Genomic DNA, 15094 nt, shown 5'->3' with positions numbered 1-15094 from the left:
GGTTGGTGTTGCTACTATTGGATTATCATGGTACAAGGGCCCTCCTCTAAATGTACTAATTAGGATTCAGATCATGGAAGCTTAACTTTATGAATCACATTTGTTTCTCTAAGACAAGATATAAAAAGACACAAGAACATTTGATATTCTAAAGGGTTAAGGTTTATAGCACTTTCAGGAGCAGCATTTTCCAATGCTATGTTTATAATCTAGATCAGGGATAATCAAATTGTCTAACTCTCTAGTCAGAATTAAGGAGGTCTCAGGTCCACAGCCACGATGCATTACATTACACAAATTCATAAAAACACAACATAGTACTGATTCCTGCAGTGGAAGTACATTTTTTTGGAACAATTTGACGTTGTGGTACTCGAGGTTATGCGAACAAAATACACACATATAAATGGAAAGTATGAGCATGAAATCCTACACTACTTTTTGAAAAACGTATTGGATATCTATCTTCCCTTTTTGAAACACCTACTGCACACGAAAATTAAAAACAAGCTAATGACACCGTAGCCAAACACCTTTAAACTGATATATGAAAATGAACTAGACATTATCCAGTTAAATCAGAAATAAAAATCCAGATGATCAGATTTATATAATGTAATACGCAATTGGTAAAAAAACGAGTGAATTTCTTTGCCAATTAAAGTCAGGAATGTGCTGGCGCACAGGTTTTCTACATTTGGCGCTCAGTTTAAGGAACATGCAATTCCAAGTCAGCTATAGCTTAGGAAGTATGCAGCAAAACAACACCAACAGGTTTTAAATCCAACGCTGTAATCTGCTTCTCCCTCTGCTTTTCAACACCTGACAACCTCTTGAGTGAAATGGTCATCTTATGAGTTAATTGTTCTGAATCAAGGGTAACACCAGTAATACATAGTTCCCACAAGATGATCTTAAAGAGACAATTCTGTGAAAACAAATGACACAGCCATAATGAAGCACTGTTTTTTTCCAGTCGATTTCCTGCCAAATTATGGGCAATTTTGTGTGCCAGTCACACAGACTTAAATTAAGAGTGGCCAAACTTATTTCAACACATCCCTATAGAGAAATGAATTCATCCCAGCAGTCTAGGCTAGATTCAAACAGTTAGCTCTAATTGGTGAAAGGCACTATGCTAACTAGCTGCAAATTTAAAAGCCAAAATTGTTAAATGTTTTAAAATAACAGAAAAACTGTCTTTCAATTACTTTACCAACCACCTGCTCTGCACCCAAGGATTTAGTGCACAATAATTCGCACATAAAAAAACAACCAAAGTTAAGAGAATTATAATGAATGCTTATAATGGAACAGAAATTGCTGGAAACGCACCACAACACCAACTGAAAGAGAAATGGTGAACATTTGGGTCACTGGATAAAGTAATAGTTATTGTTGGTATGTTTTAATAAACTTAAAAAACTAAAACCGTAAAGTTCCAAAATGAAACAACCGTTTGCACCACTTTACAAATTTATTAAAAGTCCAGTAGTACAAATATTTCAGGCTGCAGATTGTCAAAAAAAAAACTAAAATGATATCCAGGTTTAAAAGACATGTCCAAAACATGTTTATGAACAAAATTAAATCACAGAGACATTTATTGGCAACAATTGATCACATGTCCATAAAACATATTTATTCACTTTTATCATCATCTGAACTGGGGCTAGTATCACAGTGCCTCTCCTTATTATGGCTCCGATCTCTTTCTTTGCAATTGGACTTCTGGTTGTTAACTTTGTCATTATGGTCATTCTCTCTGCTTTTAGTTGCAGATTTTTCAGACTTTCTGCTTTTACTGCTTTCCCTTTTTCGGTTTGAACTGGGACTTCTACATCTCACTCTATCCCTGTTCCTGTCTTCATCATCTCTCTGACTGTCAGAGCTGCTGCTGTGATCCCTACCCCTGCTTCTGGAGTGCCTTTTCCGCCTTTCTTTTTCCTTGTGCTCTTTTTTCTCATTTGAAGTTTGATTTTCAACATGCTTTAACTCTTTCTCCTTACTTTGAGACTTAACATCTGAGCCTTTTGTTTTTTCCTTTGACCCCTGATCCCTATCTCTATCAGGAGATCTTCTTCTGTCTCTGCTCCTCGACCTTCCTCTCTTTTTATGTTCTTTATCTCGGTTCCTTTGACTTTCTTTGCTTCGACTTCTATCCCTCTCCTTGCTCCTGGATTTTGCTCGCTTTTCTTGATCTCTAACTTTGCCATGTTCCCCATTCTTACTGCTGGATTTATCACAGCTTTCCTTGCTTTTTTGATCCCGGTCCCTGCTTCTTTGATCCCGGTCCCTGCTTCTGGAGTTTACACATTTTCGTCTCTCTTTACTGCTGTCCTTTGCTCTATCTTTACTTGTAGATTTTGCCCGTTTTCTTCTCTCATTACTTCGACTCTGTTCCCGATCTTTACTCCTAGATTTTGCTCGCTTTCCTCTCTCTTTACTTTTACCACGCTCCCTACCTCTGCTTGTAGACCTGGATTTGGCCCGCTTACCTCTCTCTTTGCTTTTACTGCGTCCTCCATCTCTGCTTGCAGACCTGGATTTGGCCCGCTTACCTCTCTCTTTGCTTTTACTGCGTTCCCCATCTCTGCTTGCAGACCTGGATTTGGCCCGCTTACCTCTCTCTTTGCTTTTACTGCGTTCCCCATCTCTGCTTGCAGACCTGGATTTAGCTCGCTTTCCCCCCTCTTTACTTTTACTGCAATCCCTATCTCTACTGGCAGACTTGGATTTAGCTCGCTTTTCCCCTTCTTTGCTTTTACTGTGTTCCCCATCTCTACTTCCAGATCGGGATTTGGCCCATTTACCTCTCTCCTTACTTTTACTGTGCTCCCGATCTCTGCTCCTGGACTTGGATTTGGCCCGCTTTCCTCTTTCTGTACTTTTACTACGTTGCTGGTCTCTGCCCCCAGACTTGGACTCGGCCTGCTTCCCCCTCTCCTTGCTTTTACTGCGTTGCCGATCTCTGCTTCTAGACTTGGATTTGGCCCGCTTTCCCATCTCTTTGCTTTCACTGCGTTCCCCATCTCTACTCCTAGACTTGGAATCATCCCACCTTCCTCTCTCTTTGCTTTTACTGCGTTCCCTATCCTTACTCCTGGATTTTGACTTGGCCTGCTTTCCTGTGTCCTTACTTTTATTCTGTTCTCGATCCATACTTCTAGATTTTGATTTAAACTGTTTCCCTCTCTCTTTACCCTGTTCTCGATCTCTACTCTTAGAATTCTCACGTTTGCCTTGATCTTTACTTTTGCTCCGCTCCCTCTCTTTGCTTGATTTGGCCGACTTTTCTTTCTCTCTCTCCTTTCCATGTTCTCTATCTTTGCTTTTGGATTTTGCCCTCTTCTCTTTATCTTTACTTGGTTTCTGCTCTCTCTCATTACTTCTATTTTTTGCTCGCTTTTCTTTATCTTTGCTTCTGCTTCGATTTCTTTCTTTGCTCCTGGACTTATCCCTCTCCCTCTTTTTAGCTTTATCTTTATCATGTTTATCATCTTTGTCCGTCTTCCTCGGTTCTCTCTCTTTACTTCTAGATCGATGGCTTCGTCCTGTATCTCGATTTGTTTTCCTATCTCTCTCCCTGCTTCTTCTCCCACCATCCACTGTGTCCTGTTTGAAGTCTGAAGCCGTCCTTTCTCTTCCTCTGCCTGGGCTCTTGTTGTTGTCATTTTCTTTCTTCTCATTCACTTCACCTCTTTAATAAGAATTGAAAAAAAGAATAAACTTTAAAAACACTTATTTCACTTTAACAAGTGATCAGTAATTAAGCCTCCTAATTAATTACTGACCACTGATCAAAAATCCTAGTCACCATGACGTAAGAGAACATGAGCAACAAAAAGATAAACAAAACCTCATGTAATAAAGATTGCAATAAATTTCTAGAATGTCACTATTGTTACACATCTTAGAAAAAAGTGGTCTACCTGTGGAAAAATGAGGGATGGTTATAAACAAAATTCAACGCCTGGAGAAGAAGAATGTCTGGCAACTCCAGGGAGGTTAGTGTAGTGGAGACATGATTAGAAGCAATTATTCCGAACAGTTACATATTAATTTCTGGGCTACATGTCATTTATAAAATTTAATCATGTAAAGTAATAAAGAAACCATAGAAATAGTTCTATGTCCATTACACTAGAAAAAATAAAACTTACATAGGTATTATGATTAAAGGTAACCAATATAGATACATATTCAAACAACGCCTTAAAATCTCATCTGGTAATTGTAGAACTTGAGCTAATTTTTCCTGCTCCCACCTGTGGCACAGAACCCAAATGGTAGAATTTCCAATCAAGAATAGTAAGGTATGACTTTTGCACCTGTTTAATTCAACCCCAATGAGATGCTTCTATGCATTTACCAATAACCACCCCTGAACAAATGAGGCATTACATGGTGCATTATCCTTTTTAATCAGCTAAGCTTAAAAGGATTACAGTAACAAAACACAACATAGAACATCTTTAACAACTTGGAATACCCACTTATCTCCTTTGATCCACCGTTCTCCGCTTGAAAATCTCATTTTTTGTGCTCGTTGCATCTCCTGTCTCCAATGAGGTGGAGTCTCACTGCGCCTGAACCGATCCCTTGACCGAGACCTTGATCTTGAAGGTGTTCGATAGCGCTGAAAAAGAGAATACTGCTTTCTACTATGTTTCACTATTGTATCAGCATTTTCCACAACTCTTCACAGGTTCAGTTGAATTTTTTTTTCTGTGTAGTCAATTCAGAACGATGAAACATTGATCATTTAAAAAAAAACACACAATCAGGCCATGCTTCTGCTCGATTATCTCTGCTACAGAACCTTATGATTGTTCAGCTATTGATTTTAAACAGAATTTGCTCAAAGTAAATTACTTATCTTTACAAATATTACGATATTTTTTTTCCTTTTTCTAAACACGATTTTGTTGTTACCCTGTAGGTAATGGAATTTCTTGCATAATAAAGCTAATTAAAATGAGCAAAATCACCACTGCAAAATATCCTTGGGGAGCTATCATGGGAACAAGCCACATGTATTTGGTAACTTAGAGAAGTGAAATGAAGGGGGTAAAAACAGAAAAGAATGGTTTACGTAGACTACCAACCAAATGCAAGGTCCAATAAGAGGAACTTTTGGTTTGAATGATATTTATGGAATATTATATATGGAATGTTACATCCAGCATGCTTCATGACCCAATTTATAACTGGGAGAGATTTCCTAGAACACATATAGAAAAGCTGTTTTGTGAAATAAAATTCCCAAACACAGAGAACATTACTTACCCTGGGTCCTCTTCCCTTAATTTTTCTGCCTGACCTGGTTACCAGGAGTCGTCGCTGATATGTAGACATTTGGGAATTTGATGGGTTACTATGGAAAATAAAAATCTGCTATTATACGACCACATTTACCTCAATTGAGCTAAGACTCAAGTTAATTCCCCAACAATTAGCAACAATAATCTGTTCATTTGATATAATAATCCTTGCATTTAATATAACGCTTTTCACGTCTTCTCGGTGTCTCAAAGCGCTTCACAGAATAGACTGTAAAGTGAATTGACCGTACATTTGTGGGCGATAAGGTGCGATATAGCACCTTATCATATCTTCAAAACGTCTCAAAGCGCTTCACAGAATATTCTGTAAAGTGAATTTACTATATTTTGGGGGCTACATGCGACAATCAATTGCGCATAGTGATGTCCTACAAACAGTCGTGGATTGAGTAACCAATCTATTAAATTTTTTAAAATGAATTATAACCCTCAAAAAAGAAATCCTCCAACCGACTAATAACCGGGTTCTTACTTATTGCTAGATAAATAGTGTGGAGTAAGCAAACTTGCCGAACGTTTCGCCCTGCCGGGAATCAAACCCAGGTCTCTCACGTGCGAGGCGAGTGCTCTAGCCACTGAGCTACAGGACTCCACCATCCTGTAAAATGTTAACAGTAATCTCGATTCTAGCTTTTTGCATGTTTTAACAAAACACATGTTTTTATAAAATCTGCAGCAGAACGATAATGTATAACAGGGTGGTCCAACTGCCGGCCCACTTGCTTGTTTTAACAGAAAACGTATTCCGAAGTTTGTGACACTAACCTTTCTTTTTCTCTTTCTTTTTTCTTCTCTTTTTCGGGACTCCTTCTCATTAGGAACTTGTTTTCTGGCACAAGAGGGATTTCATCAGGATGGACAGTGGCAACAGCCGGCACAGCAGCAGTTTCTGCATCACTCTCATCCGATGAGCTTCAAGATAAATTGAAACAAGATATTTGTGTACTTTATTCTCAAAGATTTTATTGATGTTTATTATTCATTTTCATAACGTGACACAAGATAAATTTACAAAAATATTTCACTAGTTTACACTGAAACGTAATAATACAAATCGTGTCTTTTTTAAAAAAAAGCTACAACCAACCTTTTCTTTTCAGATTTCTTTCTTTTCTTCTTCTCTTTCTTTCGTTTCTTAGATTCTTTCTTACGCTGTTTCTTTTTTCTTTTCTTTGAATCTCCGTCTGTTTCACTTTCCGATTCTGAGGAAGATTCTGAGTCGCTAGAACTGTCAGAGTCGCTTGAAGTGGACGAGGAGGATTTCTTCCTTTTCTTCTCGTCTTTTTTGGCTGATTTATTAAAGTAAAATACAGCAGTTGGTTAACATTTGCACCTTTCATTTATCTACAAATGTACAGAAAATAAATTAAATGTATTTCACAGTGGAGCGTGTAAATGCTCAAGAAAAATAGTGCAGCAAACAAGAACCAATTAGAAGACTTGTCAACATATAAACAATTAATTCAGATCACAGGAATCTTTGCTTTTTCACCATAATGTGATGAATGGATAATCTACTGTCAACTCAATTTCTTATTTTTTCTTGAATATTACTTTTAAAATTGCATTTGGCTGTGTACAAAGTTCTATGCAGATTTTTTCAAGTTTGGAGGAATTTGAGAAGTCAAATTTACTGAAAGTAAGATCAACTTTCTTACAGTCAACGGGAAGTAGGCCTAAATGTTTGTGCTAACATCACGTTGCATTCCAATGTTACTTAAGCCTTTAAATCTGATATAATTTATACACAAAAAAATCTCCTTATACAGAGCGGTGAAGGAAAACACTGATAAAGCAGAATTTACATTATATAATTATAATGGACACTTTCTTACAATAATATACTCAAATCAATAAGAATTCACAAACCTTTGGCTTTAGGAATCAATTCTCCACAGTTTAAGATGCGCACTTCTGCATAAGGTTTGCTATTAGCATCCGTTTTCTGGTTTTCTACATCTCTTATTAAATCCTGGCCTGAAATAACTTGACCAAAGACCACGTGTACACTGAGAAATCAAAGGGCAATGTTATTTATTGTTTCAGCCATAGATAAATAAAGATAAAGACAACACAGCTTATTCAGTACTCACCCATCTAAATGTGGTGCAGGCTTAGTAGTTCTTTTTGTTTAATATATATTTTCAAAAATGGACGTTGATAACATGAAATACAGATAAAAATACAATTAGACAGCGATACAAGCAACAATGACTTCTACACAAGTACAGAAACTCAGATTTTCTTCTCTATAAACAATAAAATATTAACAAGACATTGCAATGGACTAACATCTGCACAAACAGATCTGGGACAGCAGAAATTTCTCAGAATGCATATGGGAGATGCTTTTAAATAATAACCTCCATTTTGCCAAGTAGTTATTTAATTGGAATTTTGAAGCTCAACAACGCAAAGAGCAAGGCGAGCAGAATAATGTGAGGTTTTGGAACGAAGAAGAGTTGAATCAAAGCAATTGAGTTGAGTCCAATCAATGCTTTTCAACCAAGATCAGAAATTTCAACAGTAAAACACTTACATGAAAAACTGTGAACCATTTGTATCCTTTCCTCTGTTAGCCATGGATAATAGGAACTCTTTGTTGTGTTTGACTGAGAAGCTTTCATCTATTATTAATAAAGTGTGTGATCAGTTTACAGTAGAGGATACTAGATACCTTTAAGCATGACCATCTTCCACAAAATACATCATCTCTGAATAAATTTAACGAGTATAGTGACAAAAAATAAATTCACAAAACAACTGCACCTTAATAGATGTGTGCAAACATTTCAATTTCACCCAAATGTTTCACTTTTGTGTTTTATCCTTAAATATTGTTTTCTTTGTACTCACTGATCAGTATTTTAATTTGTTTCAAATACTATGAAATGTAGAGATAACCAAAGTATTTATGCCTATGTGGGAAAATACAACAGAAAGTAGTTCTTACCTTCAAAAAAGCCACCATAAATAGATTCACCTCCCCGGCCATTTCCTAAAAGGGCACAGAGAAAAGTATTATGAAATTCCACAACTTTATTGCTTGAATTAGGTTTCTAATCTACATGGTTTAAAAAATGTCTCAGAAAAAATGGCCAACAGTTGCAACTATATTTATGCGCGCATCACTTTCAACAGAAGAAAATATATGCCTCTCCTGGTCTTAAATCATTTAACCAACTACTAATTAAACACAGATATCAATAATAATGCTTGTATCTTAATAGTGATGCTTATTACTTCAGTTATATGTAAACGCAGTGACCATGTATTTTGGGGCAAACCAAAACATGAACAGCCTAGAAAAAAAGGAGAGAAAGAGGGAATATTTGAGACCTAATTTGAAGTCTTTGGAAGGAAGTTGGAGGGAAAAGTGAATACAATTTTTTCAAATCCACATTACAAAAACAAACTACTGTTCTGCATACCTTCACTGAAGTCACCTCCTTGGATCATAAAATCCTTCACAACTCTGTGAAACAGACAACCTTTATAATGCAAAGGTTTTTGGGTACATTTGCCTCCTCCCTTTTCACCTGTCAAGAAACCAATGAAACATGTAGGTAGATTGCCAATAGTGCATTGCTTCTAGTTCGAACTTGAATATTAAATCTATATCCACCAAGTTAAATTGCATGTTCAATTAATAAAGCTTCATAATACAGTTAGAAAGAACAGTTTTGCATCAAATCCCCATAACCTATACAGTATAATGCTTGCATTTTGACACAGTATTTTACACTCACAAAATGGCTCAAAACAAAACCTTCTGACCCAATACAAAAGTGTTATCATTGAGTCAAACTTCTACGAATAACAAATAATAGAGGGCATCCAATAGTTTCAAAGGTCAAAACAGCAATACCCAATTGTGGATTTATAGAGTGAAATCCACTTAGCATTATGTAGAATAAGTTTAATATAATTAAAATCACAAATAAAGACACTTTCAGTATTAATAAAGATCAATGCTGTGACTAACCTGTGCAGAGACAGCGGAAGTTTTCACAGGTCTTTGGACACACATCTGAAAACAATTCAAAGACAACTCTTCCCACTGTGAAGAGAAAATGAGCAGCAGTTCAGTCTTGAAAATTCACTTGACATATTTGCTACACAAACTAATATAGCGTGTCAAGTTTAACTGCAATAACCAAAATTATACTCACCTCAATAAAATTGCATAACATTTTCTCTCACCAGACAAACACTGAAGTCATAAGTGGATTTTTCTCTATCATTTAATTTCTTTAGCTTGGTAAGTATGCAAACACACCTCCTCCAAACAATGACATAAATATTTAGTGCTCCCCCCTCCCCCCACCATTTTAACTGCATTCTTTGGTTTTGAAAACATCAAACATTTCCAGTAGATATTCTCAAATCTAACAAACCATACAAACTGAACTTGCAACAATGTTCCAACGCTATCAAATGATTATTCTTAAAGAATGTAGTCAGTGAAATGCACATTAGCATTGTACAATAACAAAAATTCAACAAAGGTTAAACTACTGCCACGGTCACTTCCATGTCGTGAAAGCCGCAATATTCGCACAAGTAACAGAAGTTGTGTAACAGTTTCGCTCTTACCGTTCACATTGTTGACAGTTATATCAAAGAAACACCGAGGACGCTGTGCCTTCACCCACATGCTTTCCACACGTTGGGAGTTGCTGCAAAAAAAAATCAAATGCAATTCTTTCATAAAAGTATCCAGCACAAAGCATTTCTTCACGCAGTAATCTTATCAACAAGGTCACTCTTTCATGAACCTACACATTTCACAAGATCTCATATCGACAAACATTATTTTATGGTTTGAACTGAGTTACAAAAAATAGGTAGAATTGGCAAAACAGCACAATATTACATTTGGTCAAGAGTCTACAGTGACACCGAGAAGTCTGAGGCCCATTGTATTTTTCCAGGTTATAGAAAAGTGTCCTTAGATATCTAACAAGCCACGTGCAAGCAAATTAAAAGATGAAAATCCTTTTCTCCAGGTCATGTGAGAAATCAGCGTAGCCGAGCCCCCTGTGCTAACAATCAATTCCCAGTCTGGAATTTCCACTTGATATAAAATCCAGCTTTGGCGCAGCTGGGATCTGTTCTTGGACGGCATGCTGGCAAATGGAACTAGCATCAGTGAGGAACACTATGAATATAAGAAATTAGGATTTGCCTCAACATGGAGTCCTGTAGCTCAGTGGTTAGAGCACTCTCTTTGCAAGTGAGAGACCTGAGTTCAATCACAGGCAGAGGGCAAAACCTTGGGCAAGTTTCCTTACTCCACACAGAGCCTAATAATAATCCCTCCAAAACCAAAAAAAACAATAATAAATTGGTCATTTTCAATCCACGACTGTGGGACATTGCTGTGCGCAATTGGCTGCCGCGTTCGCCCATAAATAAACAGTCAATTCACTTTACAGTGTGTTCTGTGAAGCGCTTTGGGACGTCCTCCCGACGTGAAAAGCGCTATATCAAATGCAAGGATTATTATTATTATAACATAATATTTCTGGTATTTTATTTTAGACACCCAACGAACTCCATATATTATTATATCAGCAAGACTAACAAAACTGGATAACACTACAGATGTACTTTATTTCAAACAAAATTCTTCTCAACTGAAAAGATCAAATAGAAAGACACTTGGACAGAAATTCACTGGAGTGAGCAACTCTTTGGGAACCATGAAATGCATTACTGCATTAATTAAATTAAGACTCCCTCCTCAAAAAAAACTTTTTTTGAATCAGAACAAGTAACACAAACATCAGAACGCATTTCACAGGTAGTTGCTTTCAAATGTAGTCACTTGTGTATTTTTAGGCAAACACACAGAGCAAAGTCCAACGACCAGCTATGAAGTGAATTACCAATTTTATGTGGAGGACTGTGGACCAGGACCGAGAGAAACTCACCACAGTTTCTGAATATCATTACATAATTTTAACAGACAGGAGCTTAATTTTAACCCTTCACTTGAAAAACAGCACCTTTGCCAATGTAGCACTCTCCTAATATTATATTGTATTGTCAACCTAGACTATGAACTCAATAGATAGAGTTCTTGAGATCAGGTTTGAACTTTCAGAACAAAAAGCGAGTCTGCTACCAACTGTGCTAAGATTACAATGTTTGAAAACTTCCCTTGGCTTCCTATTATCAAACAGTTCATAAGGATGAAGGGTTGAAGTGTTAGCTATCTATTTTACTGTCAATGCAACAAACAAATTGTAATACAGATAGATGAAATGTCAATATAATCCCAAACAAATACTGCATTGCAGTAAATCTAGGTCAACATCAAGCTAATAAAGCTTGCTACAGATTTGACATTTTAGCCCATCTAGATTTTTGAACAGTGGAACATGAAAATCAAAATATCTTTCCAACAGAATAGTCTACGCTTTTTAAAACGTTTCTTAGTAATTCAGTTTAAGCTAAACCTAAAACGGTATACATCAGAAAAAGGTTGTGATGTGAAGGAAAAAGAGGTGGATGTCGCTCTGGAACTTCAATGACTTGCTCCATTGTTTCCATTTTGGAAGCAATGCGTTTCATTCAATAAGAAGGGTTACAAAACTCACACCTATCAAATAAATTCTATAGTCTCAACTGAATTAAAACACTAAATCATAAGAATCCTCAAAACTATTGGTAGGTGTTGCTGATGTCACTTTCTGTAAAATGTTCTCACTTTGTCGACTTCAACCATGAAAAGCAAAATGTACTCTTTGGGGTACAATTATAGAATTTCTCCGATTTTACTTGTTTAGTGACAGCGTTTTGAATTACCCAACACTTAGGAAGAACAATGGCAATAATGGGCTCTCAGTGATAGTGTACTCTGAAGTGATGAATTTAAGTGTTCAGTAATCACACAAGAAAGGCTTTTAAGTACAGCTTTTCCAATATTTTACTGGCAGCAATACACTAAATAGGCCTAAGAGCAACATTGGAAGAACTTTAAATCCATCCTACAGAAAAAAATTAGCTACCTGTGCATTTGGAGCTATAAATAAAATAATCCTTCTATTTTATGTTGTGCCTTAATGTCAAGAGTACATTTCAAAGTGCTTCACAGGAATTACCGTGAAGTGTAGTGATCGTAAAGGTGAAAAATGAGCCGAGCAATGCTGAATCGATGACAAACAAAATCACCCAAGATTTGTTATGCTATCCTCTGAGATGCTCCTCTTGTGAGGGGCACTATATAAAAGCTAGTTGAACCTATACACAGACACACGTTCGTGCATCAGTTATTTGTTACATAAAGCAAGGCTAAATGTGGTTTCTGAATGTCTCAGATATCTAAAAAGACTGAAGCAAAAAAAATTGTTCTTCAAACAATTTGGGTGATGGGCCAACTATTCTTAATAGATAGATCGATCTATGGATACCAATGTTTACTTCACAGAGGGAAAATGGACAGGTGAATACCCATGAAACATACTTGCCCTAATAGATTTGCCAGAGAAATTCACCTGCCTGATAATATATTGATTAGCCACAAAATTTCTGTAGATTATTTATGTGCTGGATATGTAACATTTAACAGTACATGAATTGCCACTATCTGTTCTCCCTCTGAACAGATTTTTAATTTGGGACCTTTTAATTTAGTTTACAAACTGCAAAATCAGCACAATTAAAACCCCCATTACTTTGACATCACCAGCACACTATATCAGTCATAACTAATTATTTTAGAGCTACAGTGTTTTATTATTTCCCACAATCTTCCTTAAATCTACTCAGCTAATGTAAAAGACCCTAAAATTTGAAACAGCAGAATTCTACTCTCTACTGAAATGAATTCCCCCACAGCCCCCCACCCCTCCCCCCCACCCAGCCCCCCCAACCCTCCCCTCACAAGCCCCCCAACCCTCCCCTCACAAGCCCCCCCAACCCTCCCCTCACAAGCCCCCCAACCCTCCCCTCACAAGCCCCCCCAACCCTCCCCTCACAAGCCCCCCCAACCCTCCCCTCACAAGCCCCCCCAACCCTCCCCTCACAAGCCCCCCAACCCTCCCCTCACAAGCCCCCCCAACCCTCCCCTCACAAGCCCCCCCAACCCTCCCCTCACAAGCCCCCCCAACCCTCCCCTCACAAGCCCCCCAACCCTCCCCTCACAAGCCCCCCCAACCCTCCCCTCACAAGCCCCCCCAACCCTCCCCTCACAAGCCCCCCCAACCCTCCCCACACAAGCCCCCCCAACCCTCCCCACACAAGCCCCCCAACCCTCCCCACACAGCCCCCCCAACCCTCCCCTCACAAGCCCCCCCAACCCTCCCCTCACAAGCCCCCCCAACCCTCCCCTCACAAGCCCCCCCAACCCTCCCCTCACAAGCCCCCCAACCCTCCCCTCACAAGCCCCCCCAACCCTCCCCTCACAAGCCCCCCCAACCCTCCCCTCACAAGCCCCCCCAACCCTCCCCTCACAAGCCCCCCAACCCTCCCCTCACAAGCCCCCCCAACCCTCCCCTCACAAGCCCCCCCAACCCTCCCCTCACAAGCCCCCCCAACCCTCCCCTCACAAGCCCCCCCAACCCTCCCCTCACAAGCCCCCCCAACCCTCCCCTCACAAGCCCCCCAACCCTCCCCTCACAAGCCCCCCCAACCCTCCCCTCACAAGCCCCCCAACCCTCCCCTCACAAGCCCCCCCAACCCTCCCCTCACAGGCCCCAACGCTCCCCTCCCCACATAGCCCCCCAGCCCTCCCCCCACAGCCCTCCAAAAAAAAACCCTCCCCGCCACAAACTCACATGTCGCCCGAATGCCGTGTGTCCCAAAGAGGCGGTAACGCGCGGGCGGGCGGTTGACGAGGGAACAAACCACAGGGCCTACGCTGCTCGCGAAGGCATCAGGGCCGCGTGTAGGCCTCGGCCTGAGGCGCTCTCTAAACCCTCTCCCGCTTTCCCTTTTTTTTTCCGCCCTCCTCTCCCCCTTCTTCCTCCTCTTCCTCCTCCTCCAACGACGTTCCCCTCAGTCACAGAGCGCCGGAGCTCGAGCCGCCGCCGCCACCGCCGCCACCAAACTCTCGACCCATTCACTCCCGCGCCCGACGCTCCGATTGGTGCAAACGCACCACCCGCCCGCGGTCACCACCCCTTTCCCGCGTCTGGATTGGTCCAGGCGGCTGCCCATCACCCCCCCCCCCCGCTGGCCCCGCCCTCCCCCCAGCAGGTTAGGTGGGTTCGCAGGAGGCGCCATCTCGCCGCTCGCGCAGCCCGCGGCGCGCGCGCACCTCAGCCCCAGCACCGCAAGGCCGCGGATCGCGGGCCTACACCGCCTTCCCGCCCGCGGGTTTCAGGTAAAATCACACACACGGAGCCATTTTTTTTTTTTGGGGGGACACACGCAATAACAGGACCCCGACGAGGATTTTGGCGGGAGGAAGAAACTAACCGGTTGACCGACCGACCGACGCGACCCGACCGGTTGCGGCGAAAAGCGAAGCGACGCGACGCGCTGAGAGGCGGCTTTCACGCTCCTGTCGCCGCTCGCGCTGCGGCTCCCGCTCCCGACGTCCAAAGATGGCGCTAAGCGCGAGCGGCGGCGGCGGCGGCGACGTCAGTGCATTTCGGGTAAAAAGTCCCGTCCCGTCCCCGCTCCCAACTGAACCGAACCCGGGCTCGGGGGTGGGGCAGAGAGCGCTCACTCACTCACTCGCCCACTCGCTCGGCCCCGACCGGCGTTTGTGGCCACGCGAGACCCCGTCAAAAGTTGCT

At 40.6% G+C, this 15094-nt stretch overlaps 1 protein-coding gene across 2 annotated transcripts; it reads right to left on the bottom strand.

The window, feature by feature from the left end:
• Positions 1-1458: 1458 nt before the first annotated feature.
• ppig (peptidylprolyl isomerase G (cyclophilin G)) lies at positions 1459-14788 on the bottom strand. 2 transcript variants are annotated; one of them, XM_007889978.2, is made up of 13 exons: positions 14772-14788; positions 9942-10024; positions 9331-9405; positions 8777-8884; positions 8299-8343; positions 7885-7972; positions 7439-7468; positions 7215-7354; positions 6433-6634; positions 6111-6257; positions 5290-5377; positions 4497-4639; positions 1459-3700 (listed from the first exon to the last, which is right to left on the bottom strand). In XM_007889978.2, the coding sequence occupies exons 2-13, from the start codon at positions 10000-10002 to the stop codon at positions 1642-1644; spliced, it is 3186 nt and encodes a 1061-aa protein (XP_007888169.1). In that variant the 5' UTR covers positions 10003-10024; positions 14772-14788; the 3' UTR covers positions 1459-1641. The 2 variants fall into 2 exon arrangements, with proteins under 2 accessions (XP_007888169.1, XP_007888168.1); XM_007889977.2 differs by lacking the exon at positions 14772-14788 and adding an exon at positions 14129-14374.
• Between the last annotated feature and the right edge of the window lie 306 nt (positions 14789-15094).

Source organism: Callorhinchus milii, unplaced genomic scaffold (genome assembly GCF_018977255.1).
Source record: "Callorhinchus milii isolate IMCB2004 unplaced genomic scaffold, IMCB_Cmil_1.0 Scaffold6, whole genome shotgun sequence".
Lineage (NCBI taxonomy): Eukaryota > Metazoa > Chordata > Chondrichthyes > Chimaeriformes > Callorhinchidae > Callorhinchus > Callorhinchus milii.
Note: the sequence above shows the minus strand (reverse complement) of the source record. Positions and strands in the feature narration are given on the sequence as shown.